Raw genomic sequence first — 20,807 nt, forward strand, 5'->3', positions numbered from 1 at the left:
TTCTGGGCTGCATTTGGAGGTGGATTAAAACAGAAATGTCCTTCTGTGGGACAATAAATGTGAAGCTGAACTAAATTAAACAACAGTGTATGATCTGGAGAATTAAGGAACAAGTGACACTGGTGCACAACCAGTGGCTCAGATAAATGGATGTGGCACATTGTGTCATTGTCTACGTCTTTGTGGTCATTTTGTGCCTCCAGCCCCCACCTGAGTGACATCACCTGCACAGAGACTGGGCCACGCCCACTCTGCTCCACCAACCTCCAGCCCACACCTGAGTGACATCACCTGCACAGAGACTGGGCCACGCCCACTCTGCTCCACCAACCACCAGCCCACACCTGAGTGACATCACCTGCACAGAGACTGGGCCACGCCCACTCTGCTCCACCAACCTCCAGCCCACACCTGAGTGACATCACCTGCACAGAGACTGGGCCACGCCCACTCTGCTCCACCAACCTCCAGCCCACACCTGAGTGACATCACCTGCACAGAGACTGGGCCACGCCCACTCTGCTCCACCAACCTCCAGCCCCCACCTGAGTGACATCACCTGCACAGAGACTGGCCCACGCCCACTCTGCTCCACCAACCTCCAGCCCACACCTGAGTGACATCACCTGCGGTCCAGTGACTGACAGGGAGAGGAGGAGACAGACAACTGCACGCTTTTAACTTTACTCTGAGTCATTTCTTGTTGCTTTTTGATCATTTTGTCTCTCTTTGTGGTCATTTTAAGTATTTTATGTTTCTTTTTGCTTCTTTTTAGTAATTTTGTCCGTTAAAAAAATTGCATCTTTTTATCTCTTTGCCTCTCTGCGGTCTGTTTGAGTCTATTTTTGTTTATTTTGAGTTTCTTTTGAATAATTTTTTGTCAGTTTTTGATGATTTTGTGTCTCTTTGAAGCTCTGCAGCATCTTTCTGTGTTATTTATTTCTCTGATTTTGATTCTCTTTACAGAGAGAATCTGTAAAGTCCTTTTTATGAGCTGGATTCTCTTTGACTCCATTTTCCATCTCATGTGGTTGTTTTGTCTGTTTTTTGGATGTTTGCAGACTCTTTGGGGTAGTTCAAAGTTCCTATATCATTGTTTTGAGTCTGAAAAAAATGTCTTTCTTATTATTTTATGGATAGGTGTTTATTTTGGTTGTTTTGGAACAGTTTAGAGCATCTGTGGCCTGTTTTTGCATCTTTGTTGTTGATTTAGGCCACTCACTTTCCAACTTGTCCCGTGTCGTGACAGTTTGTTTAACAAAAAATGCGTGAAACACCTTTGTTCTGTTATTTATCTAATAGCTTTATCATTTAAAAGGTGCCATAGTGATTCCACAGTTTCAGCAATTACCGGATACTGTTCTGAAATGAAAAGGTACAGGCTGCTCAGCGTCCACTGCTCTGTATAAATGTAAAACTCCAGAAAAAGCAACTTTTTATCAGTTTTATCGTGGACATTGAGCCATTTACACCTGAGCTGGTGTGGCCTAACAATAAAACAAACGCAACAGCGCCCCCCTGTGACCACAACGCATTTTATGACAGCTATTTCAACATAAAAGAGACATCAAGAGAAAGAGAAAAACTCTTTAATGAAACATTTTCTCTGAAAAGGGCTACATTCATAATTTCATAGACCTGCTCATGTTTTTCTGTGTGTTTCAAACAGAGATATTGAAGGCAAATAAATAAAAAAAAAACTCAAATTCTAGATGTCATTACTTCAGGCTGTTTGGAATGTTTTATAATGTCTTTATGAAATGGGGATATATTACCTGGGTATGTCTATTTCACTGTCTCTAAATGGGCTGCGGAGCGCTAACACTGTCAGAGATTCCCAGCTGTCACTCAGCCCGTTGTGGTTTGTGTGGCAGCAGGCCTGATCCAGCAGCCTATTACAGACCTGCAAGTGTCCACCGGTGCTCTGTGCCACACTGCGGCTGGCTGGCGGTCTGACAATGACTTGAATGCTGATTATTGTGGAGATCAACAAAGGAGACAAGGAAAGGAGGAGATGAACCGTTTCCTGAGAGCTGAGGAGAATGGAGGGCTGCTGACGGACTGCAGGGAGCTGTCACCAAACCACACCGCCTCCTCCTCCTCCTCCTCTTCCTCAATCTCCATCACCACCTCCTCCTCCTCCAGCGGCTCTCGCTCAGCCGACAAACACGCGGCCCTGGCCTCGCTCCAGACCCGGGGACCTGGCGGCGGCGGGTCGGAGCCGAGGAGATCCGCGCTTAAACGCAGCAGAGCCGGCCAGGAGGGGCGAGAGGAACCGGAGGGGGCGGCGGCGGATCATTCAGCGGCTGCGGTGCGAGGCGGCAGTGAGGTGTGCTCGGGGGTCGGTAAGCAGCAGCAGCAGCGTCGGGAGGCTCAAGGACGCAGTGTCGGTGGAGAAGGTCTGGAGATGATTTCAGCGCTCAGCAGGGATGCGGACGGCAGCTGCAACAGTAACAACAACACCGGCATCTCCGAAGTGACCACGGCCGCTCCTTCTGCGACATGCGCCAAAGGCAAAGAGGAGAGGAAGGGGAAGAACATGATCCGGGGCTGGAAGAGGGAGAGAGACAGGGATAGGGACACCGCCGCTCCTCCTGCCCGCACCAGGAAGGAGAAGCCCGGCGATGGCTCGTCTCCTCCTCCTTCCGTCTTCCTCCCGTCAACCGCCCTGCCTGAGCATCATCTGTGCGGCCCCGGTCACTGCCCCTGCACCGCGCCGGACTCCAGGATCCTGGGAGACAACAGCGGTGCTAATAACGTAAACAACAACAACAACAACAACAACAACAGCGGGAGCGCTGCCAACAAAAGCGCGCTGGATTGTGGAGTTAAAAGCGGCGGCGGGGCTATTGTTGTCAGGCGGCAGCATGACGACACACCGGCCGCCAAGAAGCACAGAGGAGCCGAGAAGGTAAGCGCCTCCTGTCTGAGCTACCCAAAACAAACACACCTGAGGATAACCCTCTTCATCTGCACATTAAACACGTTAAAGCAGAATGATTTAGTTTAAGAAGAGATGGACATGTTGTGGGTGCACACACGGTCAGTTAGATGCAGGTGTGAAGGCCACAAAGCAGCAGACAGCAGGAATGTTTGAATGCATGGAGGGATGAGGGCCTGCCACATATTTATTTCCCATTGTTGTTGCCCAGCTGGTGCCATTGTGCCCAGTCTTAATGTCTGTGGTGATATTTCCCATGCTGCTGTAGAGAGAAGATTTTTTTATCTTCTCTTTCCTTTGGAGGTTAGATGAAGAGATGAAGAAGGGAAGGAGGCGGAGGAGGAGGCACTGTGTCCTCCATTCCAGCCTCCACCTCCTGCCTTTTCAGTCCTCTGTGTTTTTGGTTGAGATTAGAGAAGAAAGCAACTACTTATGTAGGAGCAACTTTGGGGAAATAAAGACAAACCTCTTCTGTAGATCCTCCTTTTTGTTATATTTTGCACTGGCTTTGTTTCCATCTGAGAAAAGACTCAAATTGAATCAGACATCAGAGTGTGGGTCACAGCCTCCAGAGGAGGAGTAAATACTGCAGACTGACCGGTTGGATTGCTTTGCTTTAATGAGCCCCTCTGAGGTTGGATTCTCAGTCATCTCAGGTAGCAGCAGGGGTGTTTGTGGAGTCATTTTTGAGTGTAAATAAGTCATCCAGGGTGAAGATGGAGGGATGGGAAGAGAGGTGAGGAGAGGATATAGATGTATGGCAGAGAAGGGAGGAATTGAATGTGACAGCAGAGGACACAGGCTGAGAAGAGAAAGACAAAGCAGAAACAGATGGAGGATGTCCAGGAGGAGGCTTTTTTTTGTTTGTTTCCTTTTCATGCATGCAGGATTAGTGGAGGCAGAAAAAACTGAAGCGTGCTCACTGCTGCCTGATGCTGCTGACAGGAGGAACACTGGCCTACCCTAACTGCTTTGTTTATTTGTTGGTCAGAAGGATTCCTGTTTGCTGGTGAATCATAATCCACGCATCCTGAGCTCAGTCTGTTGAGAGTGTAATTGTTCCCCGTCATCATGAATCATTTTTTACATTAAAATGGAAATATTTCAGCCTGGTTTGTGTTTTCGTAAAGGTTTAAGGAAATGAAGAATCCCTCAAACTCCCTGCAGCTTTCTGGAGACCCGATTTTAACATGAATCAGACGAAACCTTCCTCAGTTGGACACAAAACCAGCCAAAGTAATCCACCTGGAACAGCCCTTCATTATCACCTAATCTACCACACACTCATCACGCATGTTGATGCGTTTGAGTGTCTGAGGTTGAGTCTTTTTACTTGTTGCAGCTCGTCTTTACAGCTGTCGAGCTGAAGATTTGCTCTTTTCTTTCTCTTGATTCTGGGGAGGTGTTTCTCAGAGTGGTGGAAGCATTGGTAGCACTTCCACAGCTGGGATTACTCTTATACAAGGTGGGGATTTTCCAGGTCTGTCATCAACAGGTTCCACTCTTTGCAATGAAAGTCTTCCTAGTTCCTAACATAGGACCAAGTAGTAGAGGAATAGTTTCTCTGTCTTTCAGAAGATCCTGTTCCCAACTCGGATTTGGGCTTTTTTTTAGGGATTGTGATTCAGTTATGGCGCTGCCAGATGTTACGTGGGCCAGATGTGGCACAAAGGACAGAGCTGTCTAACTTGGGCTATAGCAGGTGTTGTGAGGAGCAGACGTGGCCCAAAAAGCTAAAGAAAATCTAGGTTTGGTTCATGTCTGGTGGACCTACGGCTGAGTTTAGGCAGCAACTCCCATCCCGAGTCAGTGTAGTCACTCAAGGTCAAATGTGAGCCTAAGGAAACTGCAGAGGCTGGTTTAAACATCTTTCACCATCCTTAAAAGTCTTGTTTGATTTAGTTCTTTAAAGGCAAGATTGCTGCCTCGCGGCTGCACTGATTATACGACGGGAGACTATCTGTAAAGGGATATCAGCACATAAATATGCAGAGTCTGAGGGCAAGTGAGAATATTCTGCTAATGTTCCGGTTGTCGTCAGGCAGAAGAAGCACACAAGAGGCAGAATGCTGCTGCCAAAGTAAAATCAGAAAACAAAAGTCAAACTAAAGTCAAACTTGTGGTAGAAATATATTTATTTTCTCTGAGAAGCTGAGAAGAGGAGAACAGAAGGAAGCTGAGGCTTGGGCTGGGCGGGATAGACACTTTTTTTTTATCAAAAAGCTACTTGTGTTTATTATGTTGGACAAATAGTGGCTCATTTCTGTTTAAATGCCACCAGAACTACTCTGGGAATTTAAAAGATACTCTGATATGGCACTTAGATTCACTGAAACCTGTCTTTTCACTCTTTTAAACATTTGTTATTGCAGAAATATTTCTTATCTGATTAATCGATGGAAGCAGCTATCGTCACATAAACTCAATCCCAGTGAAATCACCAGAGAATTACCTGCTGTATTAACACACGGCCTTGTTTGGTACTTGTTTGGACTTTCCTCGGCAGAATATCTGCTCTGTCCAATACAAATATTTGCATTTTCACATGCAGACCCTCTGGGAAATCTCAGGGCTACAGTGAAAATGTGAAAAAGGCTGTTGATTAGAACTGATGATACACTGTCGGCATTTTTGGTTGGATTTGACTTTGTCAGCATCACTGGTCCATGATTGTAAAGATGTTATTTACTATCTGTTTTGCAGGTTTGATTAGTTGGAAGCAGGTTTCACACTTCTGGAGGTGAACATATGGGAGAATATTTTTGATTTTAATCATCCTTTCTCTTCCTCTGCAGCTCTATGACTGATAGCACCTTCCCTCTCTGTGTCAGTAAGAATCCATCCATCACCTGACTGGATAAAAGCAGCTTGATAGGTTGTTATTGTGGTTTTTTAAGCTTGAAATAAAGATGACAGCTGTTCTAAAAGTCATCACTTCAAACCAAAACAGACTGCTGTCTGTCTGCTCTGAAATTGCTTCATTTCCACAAAACGAGTTTGTCATTCAAGGCTGAAGTTCAGCTTTTGAATTCAATGTCTTTTCATTTTTATAATTGAATGTTTTTCATGATTATTATTATGGAATCAAACTGTTTGATTACAGTTTCCAATTTACGCTTAAAGAGATGTTGCATCTTTAGAAAGCACTGCAGTTTATCTGATTAAATAAACTGAAAGTGTTTGAAGCGTGAAATTCAGATGGAAACAGAATTGAATAGTTAGACCTCTTCCATGTGTTCATTTAATCCACGGTTGTTCCACACAGCAAAGTGGTGTACTTTATTACACAGACCTCGTGAATGAAAGAAGATTACTTCTGTTAAGTATCATTTAAAGAGAGAGCTGGTGCTTCTTCCTCCCAGGCAGATGTAAACACATTCCTGGGGAGCAGCCCTTCTGGGTTGCCTCGGCTTTGGCTCGGATTATTAAACTCCTGGCTTTTTTTTTTTGGCTCGTCTTTAGTTGTCGTCGATAATATTATTGAGAAGGTTAAGTGCCAAATGATTTAATCCTGAGTCTTTAAGTCACAATTCGATTCAACATCGTAAAAAGAGTTCATTTCTATTGATTAGCTCTTTTAGCTCTTTTATTGTCAGTTATTATTCAGATTTTATTGTCATGTACAAGCAGGGAAACGCACGAAATGCGTCCTCAGCATTTAACCCATCCAGGTTGGCTCCTGGTGAACACACAGGGTCACACACTCATGGAGACAGATGCCGTACACTGGAGTGGTGCCATTCACAGCACCCGGGGAGCATGGGGTGCCTTGCTCAAGGGCACCTCGGGCCGTGGCAAGGAGGTGGAGTGGCACCCCTCCAGCTGTCAGCAAGAGTGGGAATTGAACCAACCTTCTGGTTATTGGACGACCCGCTGTAACCACTGAGCCATGGCCGCCAATGAACAGTTTTATCAGCTTGTTGCAATACAAATATTGTATGAATGAGTAACCTTTGGCTTTTAGCTTTGTCGTTTCTTTATCATAAAGTCTTCATTGTCAACTTCATCAGCCTGAATATTTGTGAATTATATGGAATTTTTTAAAAATATCTACTTTAAAGACACATCCTTCATGTCACATGAGTCTGAGTTTCTTGCTGCTCAATATTAATTAAACTACAGACTCCTAAGAGCTACCTTTAGCAGCCATTGACTCGTATGCTGCTGCCCCAAAAGTGTTGATACGTAATATATTACGACAGCTAAATGGACAAAACTGTTTTAAAGAATAGATTTTGTTTTAAGTTGTGAATTTAATCTTAACCTTTTGTCTTATTTGGCTTAAAACTCAAAGCAGTCAAATCTGAGTTTGGTCCCATTTTTGACCCAATTGTCCAACCAGATCAAATAAAAACAGTTGCATTAATGATGAGAACGATTCGCTTTTTTTCAGGTAGAAATTTTAAGCATAATTTTACCAATTAGTCTCAGAGAATAAACAAGATCCTTTAAGGTCTGACAGCCTCCAACTCGTAATCAGAAGGGAAGCAGGGAAGGTGGGCTCTTCTCAACACAATTTTACCAAAAATTCAATATGAAGACCTTTCAGGGTTTATTTGCAGCTACTAATAATGAATTAAAGTGCATTATAAATAAAATTTTGGCCTGACTGGTTTTTTTTTTTAATGATTTGTCAGACGATAACACTTCTTTCTGAGAGGATCATGACTATCAAACTTCATGGTAATCCATCCAAAAAGTGGCCAAACGTCCCAAACTTCCCCCAAAATTCATAAAATATTCAGTCAGGTGGTATCAGGGTGAAAAGTTCGCACAGAAATGCTTGAATTTGTCTTTCACATGTTGAAGAACTTGACTGACAGACATGGAATAATTCTGCTGCTGCTGAAGCGCTGATTGTCAGCTGCATGACAGGAAGATGCTCCTGAGTTTGTGTGAATGACAGCGGCGGCTCTGCTATCTTTGTCTGTCAGTCTGGATCCCTGCAGGATGCATGAAGATGAAACAACAAACTCCGCTTCTCTTGGATCGCATCAACCTTTGTTGAATCCTAATCACCTCACAGCAGCTTCAACATGCTCGTCAGCCTCTTACTGTTTTATGAGTGTGGACACATAAATCCTGTCTGCAACTGCGGCTCATGAGCTGAACCGTCTTCCTGGTGGGTTTTAACTGGTTTGCACAGGTCTGGTTTCCATGGCGACATTGACAGTATTTGGTGTGTTCAGTGTGAGTTGCGATTGGGGGTGTGATGTGGCGTGTAAACAGCTGATACTCACCAAGAAAGCATCAACACAGAGAGTAATCGGCACATAAACCGTCTCAGTTGGCTGCTTCCTTTTTTTTTTATGCATCCAATGTCACGAATGTTGAAATCACCTCAACTTCATCATATGATCACCCCAAAAATGTAGTTTTTTTTCAAAAGTTTTTAATGCCTAACCAAACAGTGGAGGCGACTGAAGACATAAGTGACTTTTAGGAGGATTACAAGAGAAAAATGTGTTTAAAAAACAGATAAAACTATCCATAATTTGATTTAAATGTAAAAAACAACACACATCTTTAATTTGAACATATCCAAAATGTAATTCTTTACATGCCTGCCAAATAAAACATCTCATTGCAGCTGTCTTACCTTCAAATTATGAGCAAAGCAGCTCACACCAAAGATGACGGCTGTGTTCTGTTATATTGCAAAGTTCTTCCACCAGCGAGAGGTCCAACCAAATCTTGTCCAAAACCCTTGAAGTTCTGTGGTTCTGTGTCTTATGTGGCAGTCTTACACCTCAGTTTTTCTATTGTATTTAAAACATGTAAAAAGTCCTGTTAACTGGTCTGGGCCAGAAATATCCTGGTCAAGTCTCCCATTAATGCATAACCAAATAGAAATGCAGATACACACACTTTCAGTGACCTAAAACTGATTTTTTTTAATGGAAATGACAGGTTTTTAGCCTAAATTCAGGAGGTTATGGGTCAAATGGTGAGTGAACTCCAACCCCAAACGATGGGCATTTTTGGTGAAAGTTGTCATGAAACCGCGCGCCTACAGTTAGAGAAAGTCATCAAAAGATCTGTGACACCTTTAAAAACTGCTGTGAGCCTGTGATGAAGCAAAAAGAACGCATTGGGAAATGTAAGTGTTGACCCTCTCAGACATGCGCTGCTTTCTATTGATCCAGCAGTAAATGAACATGTCTGTGTTGTATCTGAACCCCCCCCAGACTTATAGAGACATTTATGTGTCTTAAAGGGGTTATTAGTTGTAATAAACTACTTTATAAACACTCTTTTATGGTATCACACTATCTTATGCTTATTAATAATCTTTTTTTTAGTTCCAGCGACTGTTTCGTTGAGCTTGCTAACAGTAAAGTTAATATGTTTGAGTCTCTGGGATCCTTCAGTGTCAGTGAACGACAGCTTCCTGCACTGTGTTTTGAGAGGTTTTTCCATCTAAAACAGCTTGAGGAATTGAAACCAGCTGGGCCATATTAGATTTAAAGCTGAGAACAGCAAAACAAAACCTTTAGTCACATATTCTTTTTGTTACAGTAACACACGGTTTGTTTTTATAGTGATTCATATGAAAGAAAATACCAGGAATAAAGAAAAAAAAAACAATCTTTCCCCAAACCATCAAGGAATCGAATAAGACGGAGGTGCTTCTGTGCAGCGTTACACCTAAGAGGTGATAATGATGCTAACAGGGGGAAAATGTGCGAATCATTTCATGAAACCCATCTTTGTTGTACTTAACTTTAAAATGAAATTTTACTTTGTGTTTAAAATGAGTTATCTATAATCATGCTGGACCAGCTTTTTCATTTAACATGTTATCACCACACAAAGGTCACCAGTCCACCGTCACATGTGCCCAGTCCTCTCCCCGAGGCTGATAATCAGCTGCACTTTGATGTAGTTCATCCTTTCATTTTCAAAGAGCGTTTTCTGCAGCGGACCTCAGTCAGCCTGGTCAGGCAGTTATCTAACAGCCGGCCAGATGTCTGTCCAAAACACTGAGCACATTTTCTACAGGCACAAAATGTCTGACTCCAAACTCTTGATGCGGATCTCTAAAGAGGGTCAAACCTTCGGGGATCTGACTCATGTCAGCCGAGTCTGATATGTGCAAAGACTCGTGGTGACAGCTGAGTGTCGTACTCAGGGAAACTTTGCAGGGAAGTGGGAGGTGATTGAAAACGGTCTTTATAAAACAAAGACTAATGTCACCGCTTCAGAGCAGCCAAATGTGACTCAAGCAATGTTTAGACAGACATTAATACTGAATGAGACAATCTTGCTGCCTCTTTCATGAGAATATGACACTGGCAAAGATAAAAGGCAGAGACATAAAGCATTTTCAGTGCATCAATATGTGCACATTTGGCTGTGGAACACAGACAGCCTGTTTTCAGTCCCAGGACGCCAAATACCGCCATTTTGTCAAAGCCCCTGCAGGTTCGCTGAGATATGCCCAAGGTGTGCCTGACACACTGACAATATGAGACGCACACACAGCAAATGCAAATGACACTTTGGAGTGTTTACTAATGAAAAAGCAACAAGATCTTCACATGGTGGCAGCAGGGGAGGTGGGGGAAAACCAAGGGAAGAGTTAAAAACGTCTTTACACGTCCTTTTTTTAGGTTTACTGTTGATTTTACTCATTGTTTGGTTATTTTTGGTCATGATAACAACTTGTTAGGTTAAGGAAGACATCATGGTCAGGTTTAAATTACACAACCTCACAGAATTAATCCTTCGTGTCAGTTTCATTATATTTACCAGGAACTGAAAACGGATTCTAAAGACTGCCTTCGGCGTTGGTTTGTGATGTCCTGACGCATCTGTAATATGACACAATATTGATGTGGTTTTGATCTCATAAAAACTATTATCAAAGTAAGTTTGAATTAAGAATCACAAAGTTAAAGCAGTAACAATCAACTGTGTGGCTACAACTTAAAATGAACGCGTTAGCTAACGTGTCGGCTAACGTGTTAGCTAATGTGTCGGCTAACGTGTTAGCTAATGTGTCGGCTAACGTTTTAGCAAACGTGTCGGCTCACGTGTTAGCTAACGGGTCGGCTAACGTGTCGGCTAACGTGTTAGCTAACGGGTCGGCTAATGTGTCGGCTAACGTTTTAGCTAACGTGTCGGCTAACGTGTTAGCTAACATGTCAAAGTTCGTCATTTAGTGTTGAAAGTGAGTTTATTTATTTACTCATTCTTTCATGACCTAGCCACTTCTGGTTTAATATTTTAAATCTGAACAAAAAAGATCTGAAACCTGAAAAGCTGGTTCTCAGAATAGTTAAACCTGAAGTACGGGCAGAGATAATCTCGGCTAAAAGACTGAAACAATGCAACAGGTTTGAGAGGAAAAACTCAATATTCACTCATCAACTATAACATTAAACATTGTTTGTGTAGGAAACACTTTTGCCCTGAATATACCCCAACATGGCTATAAACTACCACTATAAGTTAAATGTTGAATTAATCTGTTATTAAGGTAAAAATTATGCTTGGTTATGGTTGGGTTCTTTGAAGTTAGTTCTTACTTGAAACCTTCTTTGTCAATATATCCTTAAACTAAATTATATTTATTTGTAAATCATGAATAAAATTGGTCCTCAAAAGACGATAGCTCTCCAAACACAGTGGCAGGCTATCCTAGCTCCAGTAGTTTTTGTAGAATTGCATTAAATTGTGCAGGCATGTGTTTAAAGTCCCCACAAGTGGGGACACAGTTCTTTATTATGAAATGTGCTGCGGTACGCAATGACAGGAAGTCATTTTGTAGGTTTTCTTAAGGATATTTTGTCAAGTCCTGGTAAATTCTTAGACTCTTTTGAGCAAAATTTCAACAGAGCCGATACAGAGTCAGTGACGCCTGATCAGGCCACCTGAGCTGACCAATCAGAGCAGATTGTGTGTTTCTTGACTAACTTTGTGGCTGTTGTGTGTTTAAAAGTTGAGCTCATTTCATGTCTGTTGGGTCTCTTATTAAAACCGAAAATGTCATCATCACAGAGGTTGTGGGCAACAAGGGGGGCAGAAAGCAGAGCTCAACCCGATTTATTTGCTCCTGAGCAGAGATGACAAGGCAGTTAAGTCTACAAATGACCAAAAAAAGATGGATGGAAATTGTTTAATACTCCAGTGGGATCACAACTCTTTGCTAAGAGCAGAGAATTGTGGATTCGGGCCAGAAAAAAGAACAGACTGACTCGGGTCAATCGAGTCCAAAAGTCAGCAACATCTCTGTAGTGCTCAGTTTGCTGCTGATCCTGTGTAATACAACTTTAATTCCTGTAAAGCCAGTGTACGTGCTGGAGAGCTACATCCTCTTGCACAGGTGTAGACGATACATCCCAGCTGGTGTTGTTTTGACCAGTCGCTGGTGACATTAGGCGGCCCAGCAGGGGTCACCACAACCACTTCTGCGTATCATTAATCCAGAAAAGAGCACAGATCGAGCTCTGTTGCCTTCTTTATGTAACACAGGGATGCTCAAACTGTTTTCCTCACCCTAACTAAGTACTTTTGGTGCACAAACCTAATCATACAGTGAGTCCACCCAAACTAGGTAAAAATGGGGAACTGGGAGAGTTTTACGTCAGAGTAGTTGAACAAGGGTTTGATGGGTGAAAGTTTTGGACTGATTCAACACCGCCGTTATCCCTCCTTTCCTCAAAACTTAAATGATCTTTTTGTGTGTTTTTTTTGTCCTTTTACTTCCTTTGGGGGAATCCATGTTTTGTGACAGATGTTAAAACTATTTGATGTGTCTGTGAGATAAGTTGGTTTACACAACATTTAAGTAAATATATAAATGTGACGGTGGATCGTACAGACCCCCTGATATTGTTTGGTTTTCCCTTTTAAATATCTGATGAATCTCTCCTGCTCTAATTCGGGCTGCTTCACATTGCGTCAGAGTGGATTTACCAAGTCTTTTCTGATGGAAAAGTGATTATTGCGACTCTGAATGTGTTCAGTGCCAAAAAGAACAAACGTCTCAGAGACTTATCAGGATCACCAGTTAAGCCTCAGTCAGAAGTCCCTATTTTCTCTCTAAGAGATGCGGAAGATGCAGCTCAGGTATTGATGGAAAGTGTTTTTTGTGAGTAAGAGTCAGGATTGTTTTTCGGTGAACAGTTTGAATTCCTTCAGATCCTCTTGTGAGATCTTTAACCTTTTTTAAATGTGTAGCTTTATCTGTTACATCGGATGCTCAGAACTGAAGAATATCTTAGTTATGGTCAGTTCATTGAAATGGAAACGCAGCTTCAAACAATCCAACTTATAAACGGGCAAGCAGGATGTGTTCAGGGCCAGGCGTATTCCAGGGAGATCTGAGGTTCACCATTTCCCATAACTGAAGGTTTTGTGTTGTTTTAAAATGTTCGTCCTTCCTTGGCTTTAATTTCTGTTATTGTAGCCAGAGCTGCTGGTGGGAGAGCTTTTGCTTTGATTTTGTCTCGACTGTGCTGTGATTGACAGAAAGTTATTGGTTTGAAACGAGAAAATCAGACAAGCAGCAGGCAGACGTAAAGCCACCTGGTGAATTCTAGAAAATCCAAAGCTTCAGATGTTTTTGAAAATGAGTGAATGACCTTGAGAGGACTTTTTTTTCCCTTCATCTCTTTTCACGAAGCAGCCTCAGCTCTTTTCAGCGTCTTGTTAATGTCACGGGAATCTGCAGGTGGAACACAAACAGGTTTAATCCTTTCGTCTTGAGTAAATTCAGTTATCACCACAACAAGATAGTCACGGCAATTTGTTTATTTCCACCCAACTCAACCTGTAGAATTAGAAATGTCCTGATATGAGATCGAGGCTTCGGGTATAATACCATCTGAAGAGCACTTGTCAGATGGTTGAACAGCCTCCATCCTCCACCTGTCTGACACTGGATTAGACTCGCCGTGTCCAACAATTTCTGCAACTTTCTAAAAAGTGACAATCCAACATATGCAGTGAAATCCACGGCTGAGAAACCAATCAGCTGTTTTTGCATATTCTGGACTCTTTGCATTGCATTTTAGTTGTTTGTGTTGTGTTTGGTTGCACTGATGAAGTGTGTGACCTTCTGAGTTCTGTTTTCCTTCCGCATTCACTCTCCATTTTGACTCATATTGATCAGTCTCGGGCCTCGATTTTTCGTTTGCGTGGTTGTCTTTGAGATTTCAAAGTCCTTCAACATCTGAAACAACATGCAAGTGTAGACAAACTTCCCTCGTTTAACTCACTCTCTTTAACTGCTGAAGGAATCTGCAGTTAAAGAGAGTGAGTTAAACGATCCTCCTCTTCATAGAGTTTAAAGTCACAGACTTCTGGGAATTCTTGCAGGGTCAATTTTTTCCCATCATGCACCTGGTGGAAATTCCTAACAACAATGAAGTCGACCGATCAGCAGCTTTGAGGCACAGCTGCATTTTTTCAGTGCAGTTGGAACGACGTAGAGACATTCGTGCTGTTGCCATAATGCAGTTAGCTGCTCCTCCTTTTGTTCGATCCATCTGAACCGTATGGTTTTTTAGCCTCATCGCCATGGTTACAGCTTTTCCTGCTGTTTGGAAGTGTCTATAATATTAAACACCAAGAGTTTCGTGACCACCTTACATATAACGACTGAGATCACGGGGAACACGCCACGGGTCTCGTGAGATTCTTCTTGATTTAGTTTTCACTCTGAAAACTGTCTGCAGCTTTGAAATCATTTGAAAAATCGTGTAGCGTTTGACCAGCTCAAGGTCAAAGTGAGATTTCCTCATCAGAGGCAGCGTAAGGTGGGTGCACAGAGATGATGTAAGTGTGCTGAGTCCAATGAGAGCCACCATTTAGTTTCCATTTCAGACTGCAGACCCAACCTGCTGGATGACCTGCTCAGATCCAACAATGAAAGTGACCTGTCCAAAGACCACAAAATCATCCACAAGATCATTTAAATCAGTCATTAAATCATTTAAATCTTATAAGAAGGAAATAACACTTTTATTTTTGGTTAGTGTCTTCGCCTCACAGCAAGAGGGTTCCTGGTTTGAGTCCCAGCTGGGGCCTTTCTGTGTGGGGTGCAGGTGAGGATCTCTCTGGGTACGCTGACTTACTCCCACCGTCAAAAGATGTGCATGTTGGGTTAATTTATGATTTTAATTTGACCCTAGAAGTGAGCGACTGTGATGGACTGGTTCCCTGTCCAGTTTGTACCGCTTTTTCTCCCATCGGGTGCGCTCCAGCCCCCACCGTCACCTTGAATTGGATAAAGTAGGTAAAGAAAATGGAAATAACACTGGACAAAAGTCTTTAACCACATCTGAACACTCTCCTGGTGATACTTTTTACAAAAACGTTCCTGCTTCACCTGGAAAATGTGGCTTTTTTGTTGTAAAAAGTCACATTTAAGTTATTAACACAGTTAGAGCTGCTCGATCCTGTACTTTCAATTTCACCGAAGAGTTGTGAGTGAAAAAAGGACTCGAAGCAAACTATATGAAAAGATTACATAAGGTATTTTAAATATTTATGATTCACATTCGATGCATCAGATCTGAGGCTGATTATCACTGCAGTGCTTTGAAAACTCAGAAAGAGATTATCCTATTTATATATGTATATATCTATAGATATATAGATATATAGATATATATATATAGATATATATATATATGAGATACTTGTTTCATTATTAGTGAAGACACAGAACTATAAAAATGCATTTTGGAAATATAAATACAGACATCCGAGGAGGCTTTTGATGGTAAATGCTCATTTTAAAATGAATATGATGAACACGAGCCAGTTCTGCCAAAATGCAGGCAGTGGATCGTGTTGGTGTTTGTGATTATTCAGCTTGACTCTAAAACAGGTATGAAATGATTTTCCATTTGACCTCATTCGACAGAAGCTTAAAAAGAAGAGAAGAAAAACAAGTGGTTTCGCAAACAGCAACCTGAAGTGTGTTTTCAGAGCAGAGCAGCAGCTCGTGGAGGCTGGGCTGAGAGTCCATTAGCGATCAGAGTATCAATGCCAGCGGAGTGAAAAGGCTTCATGGCACGCCCACACGCTCTGCTCTGCAGGCTTGGCAGGTTTTCTCTGCATCCATTCACCAAATCCTCCACTGCTACAGGAGACGCTGAAATAAATCGCATCTCAACTCCCACCGTCTGTCATTACCTGAAAAACCTTGAAAGATTCACCTCATATATCCCTTTCTTCTTGTCTTCCTCCCATATTTTATTCACCTGCAGCTGTCCTAAAACGCTGTTTCTTTTTCACTCTTTTGGGATTTTGCTCTGCAGCTCAGGCAGCGAGTGTCTTTTATCTGCTCAAATCCAAATCAAGGCAGCTCTCCCAGATCTGATCATTACAGGGAAATAAAAGTGACAATGAGGAGAAGTGTGAATGAGATGTGGTTTAATGCTGACAGTTTATCTGTGGGTTCAGTGTTTATGAAAGACTTTATTATCATGCTGTCGAATACTGATGCCAAAATTAGTCTTGAACTGCAGTGCTTTCCTCCAGAAGCTGCAGTTGTGTGGCTTAGTTTAGAATATGATGCATCTCCTCATCACCAATTTGTATCACTTACTCAAGTCTTAAGATGTAAGAGAAAAACATGAAGATGGATGAGCCAAAACTGCTTTGCGTCAACATTTTCTTGATGATTTCTGGGGTTTGCAACCCGTTTTGGGGGGTTTATGCATCAGTAATAGATTTGATCAGATTTGGACTCCACTCTTTCATCCTGGGTACGTTTGTTTATTTGCGATCTTGGTAAAAATGCAAATAGAAGAAGCAGTTTTTTCCTCAGACGAACAATCCTAGACGAGTGTTTTATTGTGATGCACGTGATGGATTTTGGTCAAAATGGCTGTCGGTTTAAGCACAGTGGCTCCTGTCTCAGGCCTGTTTTCACAGTTCTTTGTTAACAGTCTGTTAGCAGGTGCTCAATGCGGGCCTTTTGTTGAGGTCAGTCTCAGCAATAACTCCTTAGAAGTTGATGTATGCCATCTTCATTAGCTAAGCTGTTAGCGTTAGCTGTTAGCGTTAGCTGCTGCTAAAGGAAGAAATAAATCAATGAATAAACCATGAGGAATTATTTCTCAGATGCTTCCATTTCCCTGCTCAGAAGTTCAGGCTCGAGAGGCGGAACTGATCCTCTTTGTGGCTCAGTTTCTTCAGTCCAGCTTTGAACTGGACCAAGTTGTTAAAACAGTGGGATGAAAAGTGGTTGCTGCACATTCACAGTCTTTAGCTAACTCTGCTGGAACATTAGCCTCAGATATAGTTTATCCACTGGGCTCTGATATCTTCTGAGCCTGCTGCTGGATGGAAGATGCATGCTCCTCAGTACAGCTGACAGCAGAACATTTCCACCAAAGCTGGCTTCATCCGTCCAGCTGAGTGGATGTGAGTGGGCGGGGCTTAGCAGAGGAGGTGGAGTCAACTTAAGGAGGGGCGGACTTTAGAAATGAAAATCAGAACGACTCGTTAAATGAGGAACTTTGAAACAAAGGGGAACTAAAAGAAAAAGCAGGGTTGTGTTTTGGGGGGAGTTATATGCTCCCAGAAACAGGTAGAAGGGATTTTTACACAATATGTCACCTTTAAGGGTTTTTTTGTGACTCTGAGTGAAATATTAAGTATTAAGCAGCTATGTTTCAGACAAATAAATGGAATAAACACAATGTCTTCTCAATGTATTATGTGTTGGAGGCATGTAATGAGGGAAATTTACATTTTACCATGAACAATGAAGTTTCTCCTCCATTCCTGTGAAGAAGTCATTTCACGTTTGTCCAGTAGACCCTGCTTGGTTACCATAGCGACCTCATCACCAGTCCCGTGAGAAGGTTGAAAGTTAATTAATTCCAGGAGAGCAGAGATAGAGAATTTATTTGTTTTTTCCAGCTGTACGTCACGTCGTGTTGAACGTCGGGATCGGAGCCCCTAACCCAAGGAACGCCCTTCTGTTATCTTTATCTGCAGCCACTGTTGCCTGGTTACCTTTTGTTTAGCTGAAAATGGTCAAATTTCATGAAAGATGAAAGAGAATGAAAGAACCAAAACTCACTGCAGTTTAATTTTGCAGCCCAGCAGCAAAAGATCCATTTATTGGACTGAATTACTGATCCTGATGCACTGCCTCAGCTCACATTCCTGCACGCTGTAAACCACCTTTTTGATGTAAGCGCCAAAATCTGATCCCCTGCAGAATCTGACCCACTTTTGCCCCATTTATTAAAGCAAAGTAATTCTGAAACCTCAGCCTCAACCTTTTATCAGTCTCTGTGTGAAATATACATCTCACAAAGATTTTCTTTTAAGTTTCAGTATCACTGTGGCTCTGATGGACTCAGAACATCAGAACAACTCACTGTGGAATAACCACAACTCTTTATTTGCATATTCATGCAGTATTATTGGTAAATATCATCCACTCTTCTGTTGCAAAGCCATTAACAATGTAAATACTGTTAATATTCCATTAACCATAATCATTATTTTTCACTTATATACAGTATCTTTGCTCTTCTCTTCACTGCACAGCTGCTGCTTGGAAATATTTGTGCTTATCTAATTATTTAATGTATTCTTTATTTACTTAGATTTAATTTTTTTTGTCTCTTTTATGAGTGAATAGAGAGCAAAGCTAACGAGTCAAATTCCTTGTATGTGTGCACATACCTGGCCGATAAGGCTGATTCTGATTCAGAGTTTAGAGGTTGGTGCTACATCATGTGACTAAAAGCACCGTCTTCATGGTTAGAATAGAAGTTCTTCAGAATATGTTGTGTAACCGAAACAAACTCCCCCTAAGTACCCAAATTAAACGTCACTTCCATATTCTCTGTTCAGGTCTCCCTTGCAGGTGGTGTTCTCGTGTTTTCCAAACCTTTACCAGATATTTCTGTTGCCTAATTCTAACCAAACCTGAATCAGAAAGTAAAAATATCCCCAAAAAAATCTAAAGAAATGTGGACATGGATGCATGTAATGTGTTTATTGTTCATTAGCTGCTGTGAAATCAGGTTGGTTTCATCATATTTGGAGCCATGTTTGATTAACCACTTTCCCTTATTCCCTCAACTGAACAATGGAGAGTCACATCTGGGGTTTTTGTGTTATTAAAACGTCACTTTGAAAGGATAATGGAGCCAAAGGATTTACTCTGATTGGCCCATGAGTCCCTCCATCTTTAAGGTTTCCTCATAGCAACCTGATATAAATCAGAACAGTTTCCCAGCTGTCACACTGACAGCATGCGGCGTCTGTCAGCTCCGACGCTTCATCATTATAAAAACACTGCAACTCTGGGAGATTAATTCATGCAGAATTGGGTTAAAACCATTTTTAATGGTTGATTGTGTCGTGGTGGTGTTCCGATGTTGTTCAGCAGCAGGAGTTATTATGTCCATTGTTTTTCTCACGGTTGGTTTAAATAACGTTAACGCTTGTCATTCAGTGGGAAGGTAAGTGGTGTGTGCTGTTATGTAGAGAAACTGAAACTAAGAGAGCAAAGATGAGCGAGGCTGGAGAGGGAAAAGGGTAAGATGGCTACTCTTCGAGGAAAACACACACACTCGACAAACAGCAGACTGTCTGCACACACACACACACACACACGCCTCGTCTTTCAGCCTGACAATGAAGACAGGGATGATTTTTGTCTGGGAACAAAAAAGAAAAAGCATCAGTGTGGCTGCTCACTGAGGGGTTTAATAGGAGGGGAGGAGAAAGAGAAGCAGCATGACAGGAAAAGGGGAAGGGAGGGGAGAGGACGGACACAAAGAAGGGAAAGAAAGAGGAGGGGAAACCAGGAGAGGTGTAGGAGAAGTAAGAAAGGAGGACACGAAGAAAGAAAAGAGGAGAAAAGAAATTAAGAGCATGAAATGAAAAGAAGCAATGGAGAACAGGAAGCTGAGATAGGAGGATTCAAGGAGAGGAATGATGGGAAGAGGGAAAGAGGGATGAGGCTAAAACCTGAAACGAAGGGAGAAAAGAAAAGAAGGGACTGATGGGAAAAGAGGAGAGGCAGGGAGACTGAAAGTGGACAATGATGAAGGTGACAGAGGCGATAAAATATTAAGATGAGGAGGCCAAGACAGAAAGAAGAGAGGGAAGAAAGGATAGGATGAAAGAAAAGGGAAGGGGCAGATAAAAGCAAAGAAGAGCAATAGGAGATGGAGAGAGAGAGGAAGGACGAAAAAGCCTCTTTGTGGAGTAAAAGAAGAGATTTAATGACAGATGGAGTCAGTGAACAGAAAAAGCTGAAAAAAACAGTATTTTCTTATTGTGAGTCTGAAAACTGCATTTATTAGCAGAAAACATGGATAAAAATGGACAAAAAATGAAAAGATGAATTGATAATTGCATCGTTTGATGGATTTTTATTTAATTTTTTTCTGTATCTAAAGCTCATAAGAATGTGATTGAGGATTTTATAAAAGGCTTAAAAACCAAAGATGAAAAAGCATCTCTTTGTTTAATTATAGATTTTAGAGGCAGAATTAATGGAAAACTCAGCTGGCTCCCCCGACGCCCACCACTCAGCCCCTGCGTCCTGATTAATTTGGTAAAATCCAGCTCTGCGTGCGAGTGAGGACAGAGTTTTGTGATTCAGCCTCAGCACAAAGCTCCAGTGAAGGAAACATCACAGTTGAGTCTGCTTTATTCCGACTGCAGCTTCTCTTCTTACCTTCAACTAAGAAGAGAAGAGTCAATTTAAATGGTGAAACTGACACGTTTGATCTAGATCCAGAAGTTTAACTTTAGTTAAAGACGTGCAGAGAAAAAAACTGAATACCTTTAAACAGTCTTATAAGCAAACATTTAATCCAGTTTGAAACAGACCCAGAGAGATAACCTGATTAAAACTATAGGGAAATAA

At 42.0% G+C, this 20,807-nt stretch overlaps 1 protein-coding gene across 2 annotated transcripts in view; it reads left to right on the plus strand.

Annotated features, from left to right (window-relative positions):
* Positions 1–1,854: 1,854 nt before the first annotated feature.
* The window catches only part of znf608 (zinc finger protein 608), a 67,817-nt gene continuing 48,864 nt past the window's right edge, over positions 1,855–20,807 (plus strand). For both annotated transcript variants that reach the window (XM_072387266.1, XM_072387267.1), the window contains exon 1: positions 1,855–2,911. In XM_072387266.1, the coding sequence (XP_072243367.1) occupies positions 2,015–2,911 (897 nt within the window). In that variant the 5' untranslated portion in view covers positions 1,855–2,014. The remainder of the gene's footprint in view (positions 2,912–20,807) is intronic.

Source organism: Leuresthes tenuis, unplaced genomic scaffold, assembly GCF_036924035.1.
Source record: "Leuresthes tenuis unplaced genomic scaffold, fLeuTen1.0.hap1 SCAF_6, whole genome shotgun sequence".
In the NCBI taxonomy this organism is placed as follows: Eukaryota; Metazoa; Chordata; class Actinopteri; order Atheriniformes; family Atherinopsidae; genus Leuresthes; species Leuresthes tenuis.